Source organism: Panthera uncia (genome assembly GCF_023721935.1).
Source record: "Panthera uncia isolate 11264 chromosome C1 unlocalized genomic scaffold, Puncia_PCG_1.0 HiC_scaffold_4, whole genome shotgun sequence".
Classification (NCBI taxonomy): domain Eukaryota; kingdom Metazoa; phylum Chordata; class Mammalia; order Carnivora; family Felidae; genus Panthera; species Panthera uncia.
In genome coordinates this window covers 89,619,098-89,633,724 of record NW_026057585.1, presented here as the reverse complement: position 1 = coordinate 89,633,724, position 14,627 = coordinate 89,619,098, and the positions used below count along the sequence as shown (strand labels likewise).

General features: G+C 38.7%; 1 protein-coding gene across 18 annotated transcripts in view; it reads right to left on the bottom strand.

The window, feature by feature from the left end:
- The window catches only part of EIF4G3 (eukaryotic translation initiation factor 4 gamma 3), a 316,517-nt gene that overhangs the window by 21,614 nt on the left and 280,276 nt on the right, over positions 1–14,627 (bottom strand). For all 18 annotated transcript variants that reach the window (XM_049617900.1, XM_049617884.1, XM_049617888.1 and 15 more), the window contains 4 exons: positions 14,024–14,244; positions 12,199–12,317; positions 8,282–8,454; positions 1,338–1,463 (listed from right to left, as the gene is read on the bottom strand). In XM_049617900.1, the coding sequence (XP_049473857.1) occupies positions 1,338–1,463; positions 8,282–8,454; positions 12,199–12,317; positions 14,024–14,244 (639 nt within the window). The remainder of the gene's footprint in view (positions 1–1,337; positions 1,464–8,281; positions 8,455–12,198; positions 12,318–14,023; positions 14,245–14,627) is intronic.

The following is a 14,627-nucleotide window of genomic DNA, read 5'->3' as shown; positions in this document are numbered from 1 at the left end:
AAAGGGACTTTAGAATTCCCGGGTTTTGCCTTTTTCTTTAACTGCCTCAGTGATAGAAGCAATGCAATGATCAGTCTCATTTAATAATCTATTTACATATACACCACTGCAAGCCTAAATGAGAGAAGGACCTTAGGTAACTGGGAGATGTGAAACTTAGTTATGAAATCTTTTTAAGAAAGGAAGTTTTTCTTTACAATATAGATGAAACAGAAAGGGACCATTTGTTTTCAGAGTCTAAACCAGTATATCCCACACTGTGTTCCACAGGATATGAATAATTGTTCCTCAAGAAAAGAATTCTACAATTGAGAGAATGCTGCATTAAACAAAGCTAAATAGGTTTTATTAAATTTATTATTTATTTTTTTAAGTAAGCTCTACAGCCAACGTGGGGCTTGAACTCACAACTGTGAGATGAAGAGTTGCATACTCTACTGACTGAGCCAGCCAAGCACCCAAATCTTGTTTTTATTGTTTGGTTTCACTATAGAATTCTCATAGTCTTTAATGTGCTGTAATATACTTTGTGAACCTCAAACAAAAGAGACATAATAGTACATAGAGTAGGACTATATGAACAATTTTTGGGGAAATAGTAACGTTCTAAAGAAGAGTTTAGGAAAAACTAGTCTATACAAAGTAGAAACAACTTCGGACTCCTGTCCAAATCTAGGAATGCCAGAGATGCAGTCCCTTTACTACAACCAGAGCATGAAGCATGCAGGTATCAGTCTGACAAGCTATCACGGAGAAATAACTTATGGCATTTGAGCAAGGACAGACATAAAAGTCAGATTAGCATTAAGCTTCCAGGAGCAATAACCTTCCAGTTATGTGATTTTGGAGCCCTATCTACAAATACTGCTAACCTCAATGGACCACAGGGTTATCATATCCCCGTCACTTCTCTGATGTAGATACAGTGTAATGTAACATTTTTATACAGAAATAAGTCCTTTTTTTTTTTTTTTTTTTACATTGAAGTATAATTGTATTAGTTTCAGGTGTACAACATAGTGATGCGACAATTATATATACTATAAAATGATCACTACGATAAGTGTAGTTATCTGTCACCATACAAAGTTATTATAGTATCATTGGCTATATTCCTTACACTATACGTTTCATCCCCATGACTTTTATTTTGTAATGGGAAGTTTGTACTTCTTAATCCCCTGAAATTAGAAGTCTTAAAGAGTCACAGGCTGCATCCGAGAGCCTACAAAGGCACTAAGGAAAGAGCACTATGCTAGAGATAGCTGGTAAGTTTTGCATCAGTTTATCTTGATATACACACACACAAAATGAAAACAAAAACAAGTACAACTTACATGATAAGTTCTCTCATAGAGATTCCACCTTCTTTTAACATGGGGGTCACCAGTTCAGCAAGGTACAACCAAATGTGGGGAATATCAATAGCCATGTCATCTGCCAATTCCAACGTTTCTGAAAAACTAGACAAGAACAAGAAGAACATTTCACACAAATATAATTCAGAAGATTAAATAAAGAGTCCAAAACTCAGTCAGCAAATATCTATTAAAGCACCTACTATGTTAGATACTATGCCAGGCATAAAGTAACTGATAAATAAATTCTTGTTCTCAAAAACCTGTATTAGTAGAGGAGAAATTCTAGGGGCCCCTGGGTGGCTCAGTCAGTTAAACATCTGACTCTTGACTTCGGCTCAGGTCATGATTTCACTGTTGTGAGATCGAGCCTTGTGTTGGGTTCTATGCTCAGCATGGAGCCTGCTTAAGATTCTCTCCCTCCTTCTCCCACTGCCCCTCCCCTCCTTGTACATATGCTCTCTCTCTCAAATTAAAAAAAAAAAAAAAATGAATAGCACAAACAAAAGCATGTTTGCAGAAAGGGCTAATACTCTGATGAACATGAACTATAGTACCAGGATATCCCAACGGAGAGGGTGGTCAGAAGAGAGTTCTGTATGAAGGTGACTTCTGGAAGATTTCAGGATGAAAACAAGGCAGCCATGTTAAGTTCTGGGGGAAGAGATATTTAATCTATTCCTACACTATCTAATGAGTTCACCACAGCTGAGTATCATATTCCCTGGACCAGTCAGATACACGGACTGAAAATTTCACTATAATGTAGACTAGACCCAAAGAGAAAAAAAAAGACAAAAATCCTTGTTCTTGAGGAGCTCATAATAGGGAAACAAACTGGATGGATATAAAGGAGTCTGATAACATTACTAATAACATCATTGTTACGACTTATTAAAAACTGTTGTACCTTTAATGTTTGTTTATTTTTGAGACACACACACACACACACACACACACACACACACACACACAGACTGCGAGTCGGGGAGGGTCAGAGAGAGAGAGAGGGAGACACAGAATCTGAAGCAGGCTCCAGGCTCTGAGCTGTCAGCACACAGCCCAATGTGGGGCTCGAATCCACATACAGTGAAATCAGACCTGAGCCCAAGTTGGATACTTAACCAACTGAGCCACCCAGGTGCCCCAAAACTGTTGCACCTTTAAAGAAAGGCTAATGGTTTCCAGATTTCATGGCCTGAAATTTTTTTCAATGTGAAATAAAATAAATGGGATTTAAATAGAAAATTTGGGAAAGTCAAATACAAAATATCAGCAGTTATTTAAGGTAAAAATCACAGTTATTCACTTAAAAATATAAAAACAGAACTCAAAACTTTGTTAATCAGTCCCATATACAGCATGTTAAAAAGGACAAAAATGAAAGTAAATTTAACTCAAGGAGGCATACACATAATTACAAGGAAATGCGCACAATCATAAGGAAAGGAATGAGTGAGTGTAGGGCAGGTAGTATTTGTCTTCATAGCCTTTCAGATCTCTTCATACATAAAATGGGTGCTTTCTCACTGCAGTTTTTGGCTTTTAGCTTGAGTATGCCACTCTGTTTACCTACTGCAGAGGTCTACATGTCATTAAAAATTTTCACTTAAAAAGAGATACCACTACAATGGAGGGTTGCCTTTCTGAAGATGTCATTTCAAAACAGTTTGTAGCTCTGCGACATAAGTCTGGGCCTTGTGAATCCTTAATGCTGACTTTCTGCCCTCACAGCTTAAAATTATTTGATATCTACTTGCTATACAACAGATTAACTGGACTCTTCTCTCATTATATGAACACTTTAGGCTCAGTTAATGTGCCACTGATGGAACATAATCTGGCCGGACTCCACAATTCCCGGGCTAATCATCCTACAATGTGAATTCATGTTCCATGGTTTAATGCCATAGATTAAGCTGTTTAATGAGCCCGTGAGACAACTGTAGCCATCCAGTCTTTCAGCAGTAGATCTGCTATTTTCATCTTAAATCAAAACTAGAAGACAACCATATTCTTGCCTTGGTTTTCTAGTTCTTGATTAGTCAGTCATCAAGGGACAGTATGCAGAACACAATCACTGGTCAAATCCATACTGCTGAAAAAAAACATATTTGGCTGAGAGGGCACCTGGGTGGCTCAGTTGTTAAGTGTCCAACTCTTGATTTCGGCTCAGGTCATGATTTTGCAGTTTGTGAGTTAGAGCCCTGCATCAGGGTTTCAGCACTGCAGAACCTTCTTGGGATTCTCTCTCTCTCCCTGTCTCTCTCTCTCTGCCGCTCCCTCACTATTGTGCACATACGTGCTCTCTCTCAAAATAAATAAACTTAAAAAATAAAAAACCCGTATCTGGCTGAACACAGGACTTCTGTAGAACAAGCTTGTAAGAGGCTTCTTTTCAGGTTTACAGTTCCTAAATTCTTTTGTACAATTTTAAAAGAAAAATCCATGGTGTACAGAAACTTCTAGCTATCTTTGTCTTTGGAGTATTACACAGCCTGTAACACTACCTTGTATAATACACATTTTCTGCCAGATGAATGAATGAAACAGAACTACACCATACCCTTGCTTCTTGGTATGTAGTGACCATTACACCAAATGGAGTAAACTTTGGTGAGGTCCACAGGTAGGACTTTAGGTATCCTTCCCTCCATCTCAACTACAGAGGCTCTACTTTTATTTTCTTTATATATTGAGTTCCTGTCTAAAACATAATTAAAGGGATACATGGTAGTTAAAAAAAAGTTTTTTTTTTTTTTTTCTAAATTTTTTTTCAACGTTTTTTATTTATTTTTGGGACAGAGAGACAGAGCATGAACGGGGGACGGGCAGAGAGAGAGAGGGAGACACAGAATCGGAAACAGGCTCCAGGCTCCGAGCCATCAGCCCAGAGCCTGACGCGGGGCTCGAACTCACGGACCGCGAGATCGTGACCTGGCTGAAGTCGGACGCTTAACCGACTGCGCCACCCAGGCGCCCCAAAAAAAGGTTTTTTTTTAAATTCACTTAAGCTCTGATCAAAACTCTGCTGAAAAAGCAAAATAATGTTCCGTAATTGGAAACAAATAGTATTGTCAGTAGCATCTCCCACACTTTGCACTGTGATAACTTAATAAAAAAGTAAATCTTGATGTAGATAAACAAGAAACAGTGAGAACATCTAAAAATCAGATTAATCAAGTATTATTATGACTGGTCATAACAGAATCTAATTCCAGGTAAAAGAAAGAAATGAAATGATGATGAAAGTTTCTTATACTCTAGTATCATACTCAAAGGATCACTATGGAAAACATTTTTTAAGCTAGATCTTACCTGTGTGAGCAAACTTGATTTCCACTATTAACCAGTAGGTCAGCAATTTTTTGGGTTTTTTTGCACCTCTGCAATTTTGCACCTGAAACTTAGTCTATATGTCTGTGTAAGCTTTGAATAGCAGGGTAGAATTGCTGTTGAGTGGCAGGAAAAGTTCCCCAAGATAGTCAAGGAGGAGATAAGAATTTTCTCTCCAACAAATATCTTCCAAAGTCAAGCTTCCTGAAGGGCCCATATTTTGTGTCTATTGACAACTCCAATTTTTACTGTCTTGATTTTCATTTGTTTATTACACTTCCAGTGATTCCAAATTCCATGGCTAATAGTGAACTATCTTTACTAGATAGCTTTAAGAAAGAAGTCTTCTAATGCCATGATATAAAATGAATTTATCAACACTGTTTGAAACCTATCTACCTATACAATAATGCATCTACCTACCTACCTGATTTGCCTCATAAAGTATTTAGATTTAAGTCCTGAAAATTTCAAGATGGTTTGATGTTGCCTTTGTAGGGATATATTTTATATGTGGCAACTACTATGCTTGGGGTTGATAAACTATCTAGTAAACAACCTGGCTAGAAAGCCTATTTAAAACTTCTGTCTAGTATTAGAATTTAGTAGCAGTGCATGCTTTGAAGAGTTCTGTAGGAGAAATGGCAGATTAATAGTTGACTGATCAGTGCCCAGTAAACAGGGAGGCCTTATACTTTCCATCGACTCTGGCTTGGGGAGCTGGGAAGGAACAGCTTTAACCACTGCTCAGAAATTGGCATCTAAGCAGTAGCAGCATCCAAGGAAGCTGAGCTTAGATGTTTGCCCATATGCTATGTAAGGACAGAGGTCTTTGGATATTGGGACCAAAGAGACAAAAAACTTAGGGCATTTCCATGGCTCCAATGAAATGGCCTCTTTAGACAGTATGAACTATTTATAATTTGGGCTTTAGAAGTAATTAGGAAACTTTGATCTATTTGCAAGGAAACTCCTGGTGGATGACAAGTGGCTATTTGTTTTCATCTTAGAAAAAAACTGCCAGGCCTTAAAGGAACATGGGTCTTCATAGGGGTCTGGGTCTAAGGATGGTGCGGTTAGATCTAACAAAGTATCAAAAGTGAGGTCTGGAATCACTGCATTCTCTCTAGCTATTGAAGGAAATCGGAATAGAGAAAGATGAAGTAAGATACCAAGACACAGAAGTGTTCATCTCATTTTCACTATAAATAAAAGGTGGTGGCTATATTGCCAGCAGCAGCAACAGGGCCACCACCAATGAAAGTGTAGACACCGATGTCTGAGTTATGTAGACATTTTTCCCCCACAGGGAATCGCCCAAAGAGAAATGCCAATGTCTGAGGGAGCCTAGCAATCAAGCTACTACCTCTCAAGTTCAATGAAGACAATGAAGCCAGACGGCACTTCCTGGGGTCTTTCTAGACAGAAATAAACTTAGGAGCACAGTCTGAAGAGAGGCAGAAAGGGTTAAATAATAATCCAGCATTCTCATTTCTGAAATTATCTGATGAATATATCATAATAGATGAGAAAGAAGCAAATATTTATAAATTAATACAATTGTGACCTCAGATGTAGTTTCTAGGATTTCAAGTTGGCTAGGAACAGAACTTAGATTTATTTGTGAGGGTGTGGTTACCCTCATTTGCTCTTGCTGTTTACACTGGCTGGTTACTGGAGTGACTCGATTTCTCTTTTTAAAACTGGGAAACCATCTTGGCCTTCTTCTTTTTTTTTTAAAAGTAGGCTTCATGGCCAGGACAGAGCCCAATGCAGGGCTCAAACTCATGACCCTGAGATCAAGACCTGAGCTGAGATAAAGAGTCGGATGCTTAACCAACTGAGCCACCTAGGTTCCCCGTATCTTGGCCTTAAAGGACAACAATCACAGCAACTTCTGCCGAAGTTTCTTACTAAGGTAACTGGGTCAGATGGCCTAAATCTAGTCATTCACTGAATTCATAGAAATCTACCTTATTACTCAAAGACAGCTTAGTAATAATCCTAGGGGCAAGTATGTATATTCTAGGACCTTGAAAACACTACCATTCCTCACAAAATCAAAAGAGTAATCATTCCTGAACATATTCAACTGTGGCATTTAATGATTACGCTATTCTAAGGGGTTGACCATACCCGAAAGACACACAGTGGCAGTTTATCACATGTGCATTTAATTTTCAAGAATATAATATGAGCTTGGCAAAAAAGATTTACAAAGAGAAAAACAAAGGGGTGCTTGGGTAGCTCAGTCACTTAAGCATCCACTTTTGGCTCAGGTCATGATCTCATGGTTCGTGGGTTTGAGCCCTGCATCAGGCTCTGTGCTGACAGCTCAAGCCTAGAGCTGGCTTCGGACCTGTGTCTCCCTCTCTCTCTGCTCCCCCTTCCCCTCAAAAATAAGCATTAAAAAAAGTTAAAAAAAAAAAAAAACAAAGAGAAAAATAAATAGTGTAGAATTCTTACTGTCATTGCACCCAATGAACATATGTCAAGTATGAGATTGGAGAGGAGAATCTGACGTCCTGCCTTCAAGAAATATTAGTTCCTGAACAATTAAGAGAGCGGGCACTTGGCAGGGCTGGGTGTGTTTCTATGTTTATATTTACATAACACAGCTCCTAAAACAGAAACTTTTTACCATATGCAATTTTCACCTTAAACCTTGATTTCAGAATCTCAACCTGGGTAAGATTCTGTGGCTGTACCACAAAGAATCCAATTCACACACATGTGATGATCACAAACAAATGAGAACCTGATCTAATGAAGATACAACACTACTGACAGCCAGACTTCATCAAAGCAGCCATCAACAGGAATCATAATGAAACCAACCCGGAACAGACTAAGTCATTAACAACTTGGAGTGACACGTCCTGCTATGGGGCTAGAGTGGACAGATAAGCATCCCTTGGCCAAAATAACCAGGGTTTATTGAAAGGATAAGGCTTTTAGGTTTAAGTTGATTTTCCAGAAATTTTCTCACATAAAAAAAGCTTCTATGGGGCGTCTGGGTGGCTTAGTCGGTTGAGCATCTGACTCTTGATTTCAATTCAGGTCATGATCTCGTGTTTTGTGGGCTTGAGCCCTGCATCAGGCACCGCTGTCTACAGTGTGGAGCCTGCTTGAGATTCCCTCTCTCTCCCTCTACCCCTGCTGTGAGTGTGCTCTCTCTCAAAATAAATAAACTTTTTTTTTTTTTTTTTAAGTTTTTTTCCTCAAAGAACACCTAGGGATTTACAGGTAAACGGGCTACTGAGGGCCTGAGTTTCCCCAAGGTGAAGGGGTCTCTACTACCTTACTTACACCTTAACACAGGTATAAACAGTAGGATTTGGAAAACCAGGAGATAAATAACCTTTATGCCCTAGCACAATCTACAAAATGCCATCATATCCACCAACACACTATCAGTATATTATGCAATTATCAGTATATTATACAACAATTGTAATTATCCAATTACAGTGGACATAATTTTACTCTATGGAAATAGACAAATACTTAAAAATATATGTACTTTTAAAAATAACCACTACTCGAGAGCCTAGTAACTGAATACCACTCTTGAAGAGGATACTGACCCTTTGAAAAAGTCCTGTTTGCTGAGTTTTTCTGACTGCACCAGCTGATACAGTAATTGGCCCATGTGATCCCTGGTGATCTGGCTCCTTTCCAGGGTGGACTCCACTCCCATTCTCACAAACACATGTAGCAGGCCCTGGGCATTCAGCTCTTCTACACACTGCATGGCTTCCTGTTCAAATAGCAAGTAACAGCTTAGTCTAATATCTGGATCCCATTACCAAAGTGTTAAAATAAGTTTACAATCTTTTACTTATGACAAAGTCAGCAGAAAGCTCCACAAACAAGCTAGTATTCATACATTTTTTAAAAAACATTAATTTAGCTCAGTAAAATGCAGGCTGACAAGGGCAATATTAGCCATATTTAAAAACAGAAGAAAAGAGGATCTTAAGAAGGGTAATGTGTTTAGCTTCACAATTTATCAACAATCACGCAAAGGGCCGAAGTGTGTTTTTCTACAAAATGTTTACCTATCTTATGACCGTTTAAAAACCTGAAAATGGCATATTAAGAAACAGAAATTCATCATCACATGCCAAATGACTTAATGTGGCAACTGAGGTAATTCTGTCTGGGTATGTTAATATTTGCAAAATCTTCAACGAGGAAGGTCTTCCCTTCATATGAAAGTTAGTATACTTAGCTTAAGTGCTAAAACCCTCTTAGGAAATTCTTGGGGTGTGGGGCTCATGAAATGGTCCTTACCATGGGGTGATCTGGCTAGGTCCACATCTCTGAGGCCTGGTAGCCAAGGTTGCTGAATCACCAACACAGCACTGTGCCTCCCTGCCCTCACCTATCTCAACTCTGTCTGAATCCAAAATCCTTTGGTTCAACCTCTGAAGAGAGCAGCTCTTCTGAGAGGGAAGATGCATGTGAGAAGAGCAGCTGCTTGAATGAAGAAGGGACTAGAGCACACGTAGGTTTCTCACTGCTGCTTTATTTCTCCTCTGCTATTTTATTTAATGCCCCCCCCACATGAACTTTTTATCTGAAAAACTTTCAAACTACAGAGACATTGAATAGTACAATGTACACGTATGTAACTTCACTTCAGTTTAGATTCATCAATTGTTAGTTTTCTTCATAGATACGTAAAAAACTTAATAACAACACAATGTCAATAAAAATATTATCTGATAAACAGTACATATTTGAAATTTCCACAACTGTCCCCAAATGTCCAAAATATAGTTTTTTGTTGTTGTTTAGGACCCAGCTGAAAACCTGACGTCACATGTCAGGATGCATGATGTCTTTTTAAACTCCTTTAATCCATATCAGTCCTTTCTCTTCATCTTTTTAGAACATTCACAGTTTTGGAAACATTTGGCCCAGTTGTCTTTTAAAACCGTCTTATATACACTTTTAAACCAATCGGTCCTTCTGTTTTCAGTCCCATCTGCACCTTATGTGCATTCGTAGTTTGCTAAATAAATGACCACCCATCCTTCTAGTTTCTAACTTCCAGAGTGTTGGTGCGGTCTATTCCCTCTACTCTTTATCCCTGTGAATTTTTACCTCATTTTAAAGACCATCATCATTATAAAGCTTTTTCAGGAGAGCATGGAAATGAATGCATATATCTTCAGTATTTAACCTGAAGTGATCAAGTGTCTTACAAGGGGAATTTATTCACTGAATCTGCATGTGCTATCAACGAACTATATTATGCTGCTTTCAATGTCACAGCAATTCATCATCTTGCTCTTCTCCCTGATTTTCTCGTGTTGATTCTTATTTCATTGAGTATTCAGGTGAATGGACACCTCCTACAGTCTGTGACTGCCCAGTCACCGGCTATCATATCACCTAGTTTTACTTCTCTGCACTGAGACATTATTTTTCTTTTTGTATTTGTTGTTTATTTATTACCTATCTTTAGGGCAGTTTTGTATCTCCCACTAGAACACAGGCTCCACAAATGCCCCATAGAAATAGACTATGTTGCTCACTATATACACTACAGCATATCCAATGTCCAGGCAGTGTTTCCTAAATTGTGGCTGGCACATTTTAGGTACTCAATAACTATATACCACAGAGGCTAAAAACCATAGGGTGTGGAATCGGACAAATGTAAGTTTGAATCCTGGCCCTGCCACTTGCTACTATGTGAATTCAGGAGTGTAACAATCCCTCAGGCTTGACTTCCGTCATAAGGTTACTTGAGGAATGAACATAAAAAGGGACTTCGCACACTGCCAAACACAAAAGCTCAGTACATATTAATTTGTATTATTTTTAATAATAACACCTACTAAAATGCTAGAAAAACCTTTCCTTTAGGATGAGCTCTGTAAGCCTTTAGCATAACACACTAATAACCTTAAAGGTAATAAGATAAAATTACAGTCTCTGCTCTGAAGCTAGAAGCCTAATTTTACTTTTATTGTTGTTGTTGTTTTTTTTTTTTTTTTTAAAGATTTTCTCTTTAAGTAATCTCTATACCCAATGTGGGGCTCACACATACAACCCTGAGGTCATAAGTTATGTGCTCTACTGACGTAGCAAGCCGGGCACCCTTAGAAGCCTAATTTTAAATCCTGAGTTGGCCACTTATCAGAAGCATGACTCAGATCAAGTTATTTAACATCTTTGCATCTCAGTTTCATTATCTATAAAAATAGCTATTACAATAATATTAAAATCAAGAGGGCGTTATGAGGATTAAATGAACTAATGGCACCTAGCACACAGGGAGCCCTCACTATGTCTGACAATGTCACCTGCTTCTTATCATCATTCTGCAGCAGATGCGCCTTGGACCCAGTACACTGAAATTCCTGAGTCATAACTGACTCTGTTTCTTCCATACTACAGGCCAGGCCTAGGGCTAAGATCTTTCAGAGAGTCCTCCCGTTGAACTTAGGTCTTTTCCCCCCTATGGCTCCCATTCCTCAGAGTGATACTTTTCTCCTTTCAAAGTATTTGTTGCTCATTGACTTGATATTTCCTCTCCAACTAACTGGCTCATCATCAAAACCTCTTAGTACTTCTTCTGAATTTTAGACGATTTTTTAAAGGCTTGAAGGTTTTAGAAAGCTGGGCTACAGTTAATCACGGTGACTGTTATGTACAGAAAGCAAATAATGACTACACTGCCAAGAGAACAAGTAAGCTTGAGAGAATTAATATAATGTTAAAGCAAAAGTAGTTAATGTAGCTGACAAATAATTTAACAGATTAAGACTCTGCTGACTCCAGATCCCTAAGCTAGGTCCTATTATATGATCTCTCCTAAGATCCTAGAGGTCTATTGGCATTTACAATAACTATAATTTAAATACCTATTTTTGAGTCAACTCTTTATGACCTGTCTCTGCCACTAGACTCTAGGGCTCATGAAGTCAGGCATGATGTCTATTTTATTCACTACCATCTTAAAATGAAGATCAAAGAGAAAGTTGGGGTTAAAGAACAGCAAATTCAAAGCTGTGTCTTGAATGTTTCACTTAGGCCGTCTGGCCCTGGCAGTGCGATTACTCCTTGGTGCCTCAGGTTTCCACTTATGAAATAAAAAGTAACGTTAGCCATAGTTTAAAGTTAATACAAGAATGACCATAAAAGGACTGTGAAGATCATAACAGGTAATGTACAGCTAGATAAGAATGCCTAAAAATGATAATGTGTGGGTTTTTGCTCATGAACATCAAAGTCAATGCGGTTTTTTTCTACTGTGGGGATGGACTGGTAGCCATTCCCCCTTCCTGCCATGTGATCTTGTGAACTCCATCGTCAATTTAAAAGACAGAAGCTGGCAAGAGCACATCCGAGTTGTGCAAACCGAACTGCATGGGACCTGGATTACTCCAAGTCTTAGTGACAAGTGCTTTAGACCAGAGCCAAGTTACTGTATCTCTCTGCCATGGGGCTTTGTGTTGTTGCTTTCTTTTTCTGAAACTTCATTTACCTTAAAATCATTAATGTGTAGAAACTCATCAATGATAGATTTAGACTTCCTCTCCATCTCCAATTCTGACAACGCAGGCTTGTCAGGGGCTGCTGTTGCTGGAATTTCTGGCTTCACTACTAATGAGGTTAAAAAAAGTGAGGAAGTAAAACAGACAAAAATTGTAATTAAAATGGGGGATTATGGTTGACAATATTTATTTGTTGTTATACCAACTTTTCCATAAAAGCATTAAAATAGATACAAATCTGACAAAGCAAGACACCTAAAAGCAGAAAAGAGAAATATTTATTTTTAGAATAGATAGGCACTCAGTAACTTCATATTCCACAATGAAAAGAATAGAGGGGTACGGTAAACTTTTGTAATTAGAGCTTTTTTGTCCCTTTCTGCATTTTGATTCTTCTCCACTGCTTCAGTGATGAACAGCACGTGAAGCTTGTACAATCACACACAGAGCTCCAACCACACGGGCCTTTGGCAGTTGCTTGAACATGTCATGATGCTCCTTCTGGCCGGAGTGCTCTTTCTCTCTGCTCCATACCCATCCCTTCCTATAAGTCTATTTCAACTCCTACTGGTTCATCAGACCCGAGGAAGCCTTCCCTGATATCCCTCTGTATCAATTCCAGATAGTTCCTTTGTTAAGTACCCTCTTAGAACTCTGCTCCTTTCCTCCGTGGCATTTTTCTCAGTTTGTACTTATATACAATACCTTTTGTGGAATTATGTCATAGGAGTCCTCTGGACCCAGCAGACTAAAGGCTGAAAGCAGAGACCCAATGCCCACAAGTCACCAGGTGTTCAGTGTGCATGTGGTGAATAAATGAATGACCCAGACGATAAAAATGCATAGGGCAGCTGTGTCACATTATTCACTACTCACAAGATATTTTCATACACTATCTCGTTATGTTCCCCAAATAGCTACCACAGATCAGAAAGCCACATGTCCCTGAAGTCAAAAATTCTGGTCTATCAGTTGGGAGAAGACATTTCAATTTGCCTCTGAATCCATTTAGAGGAGGAGACACAATTTAAATAGTGAAAGAAATCTGAAAGCTATCAAGATGTTATAAACAACCAGTATTACCTCAGGATTAGTATTTTCAAGATGCTGAAAATTATCTTTAAACTATTTCTCATTGTTCTCATCATCTTTACCCTCAGGACCTCTAGTACTTTTTGAAAAATCTGTATTTATCAGATAAAGTTGTAAGTATTTACCCGTATAGACTTCTCATTTAATCTTCATGATAACTCTACAGGGTGGGCACATTTACTATCCCCATATAACACAGGAAGAAACAGAAACGCAGACAGGTTATGTAAACGAGGTAATTTTTAGAGCATTATCTGAGTTGGTCCTCTAATCATATACAAGCTACACATGTACCAAGACCACAGATGCTACCAAGATGAAGGTAACAAAAGACAACCTGATATTTTCTCTTTGGTTTGCTTTGGATGTCAGAATTTTCATACATTTGAGGGCTCTACAAAGCCCATGCGCTCTAATGCACAGGAAGGGGTTACTGTGCGAATCTGCTAAGAAATTCAGATTGCTTAATATACAGCAAGAGACCCTCATCACCATCACATTTAATAGAGAATGGGGGAAACTTGCAAATTGACGAACAGAGGGACAACCTGGGAAACGAAACCTATGTTACAAAACCATGAAGATGCTCTTTACGTTTTAAGATACTGGTATGTTATTACCATGTAATGATTCTGAAACCTACACAGGGGCAAAATCTCCTCCGCACTTTTCATTCCACAGTTAAGGCCCGAATCTTCCTTCTGTGTGTACCAAGTCACTCACCTGACTCCCGGCCCTTGTTTCGGTCAGCCTCAGCGCTGCTCCTCTCCACGTCCATGCCTCCCGTAAGCTGCTTCACGGTCTCTAGCATCTCCCTGCGTTGCTCTTCTTGAGACTGATTGTCCAACAGGTCTTTGCTGCTGCCGCCTCTCAGGAAAGTATTGGGACGAGCTGCTGCAGACGGCAGGGGCTTGTCATTCTTCTCCCTGCCCACGCTTCCACGACTTAAAACACAAAACATACTTCTTCAGAAGATCACCCCATCCACTATGCATTCAAATCATAAAATAACATTAAGATTTCCTGCAGGTATGTAATTTTTCACACATGACTTCAGGCATGTGAGGCGCCAATTCTACATCAAACTATAATTATGTAAACAAGTAAAATCGGTGCTTTCAGAGAATGGTAAGTATGTTTTAGCTTTTCTCACGAATGTTGAAGGGATACCACTTAAGGTTTTAAAATGCAATGGCAAATCCTTATTTTAGTTCTTTAAATCTTTTAATAAAGACGACAGTGACGAATGTATGAGCTAAAAGAGCAAAAGGGACAAAGAATACCTAACGGACATGGTATCACTATCTTAGAAATTAGACAATGATAC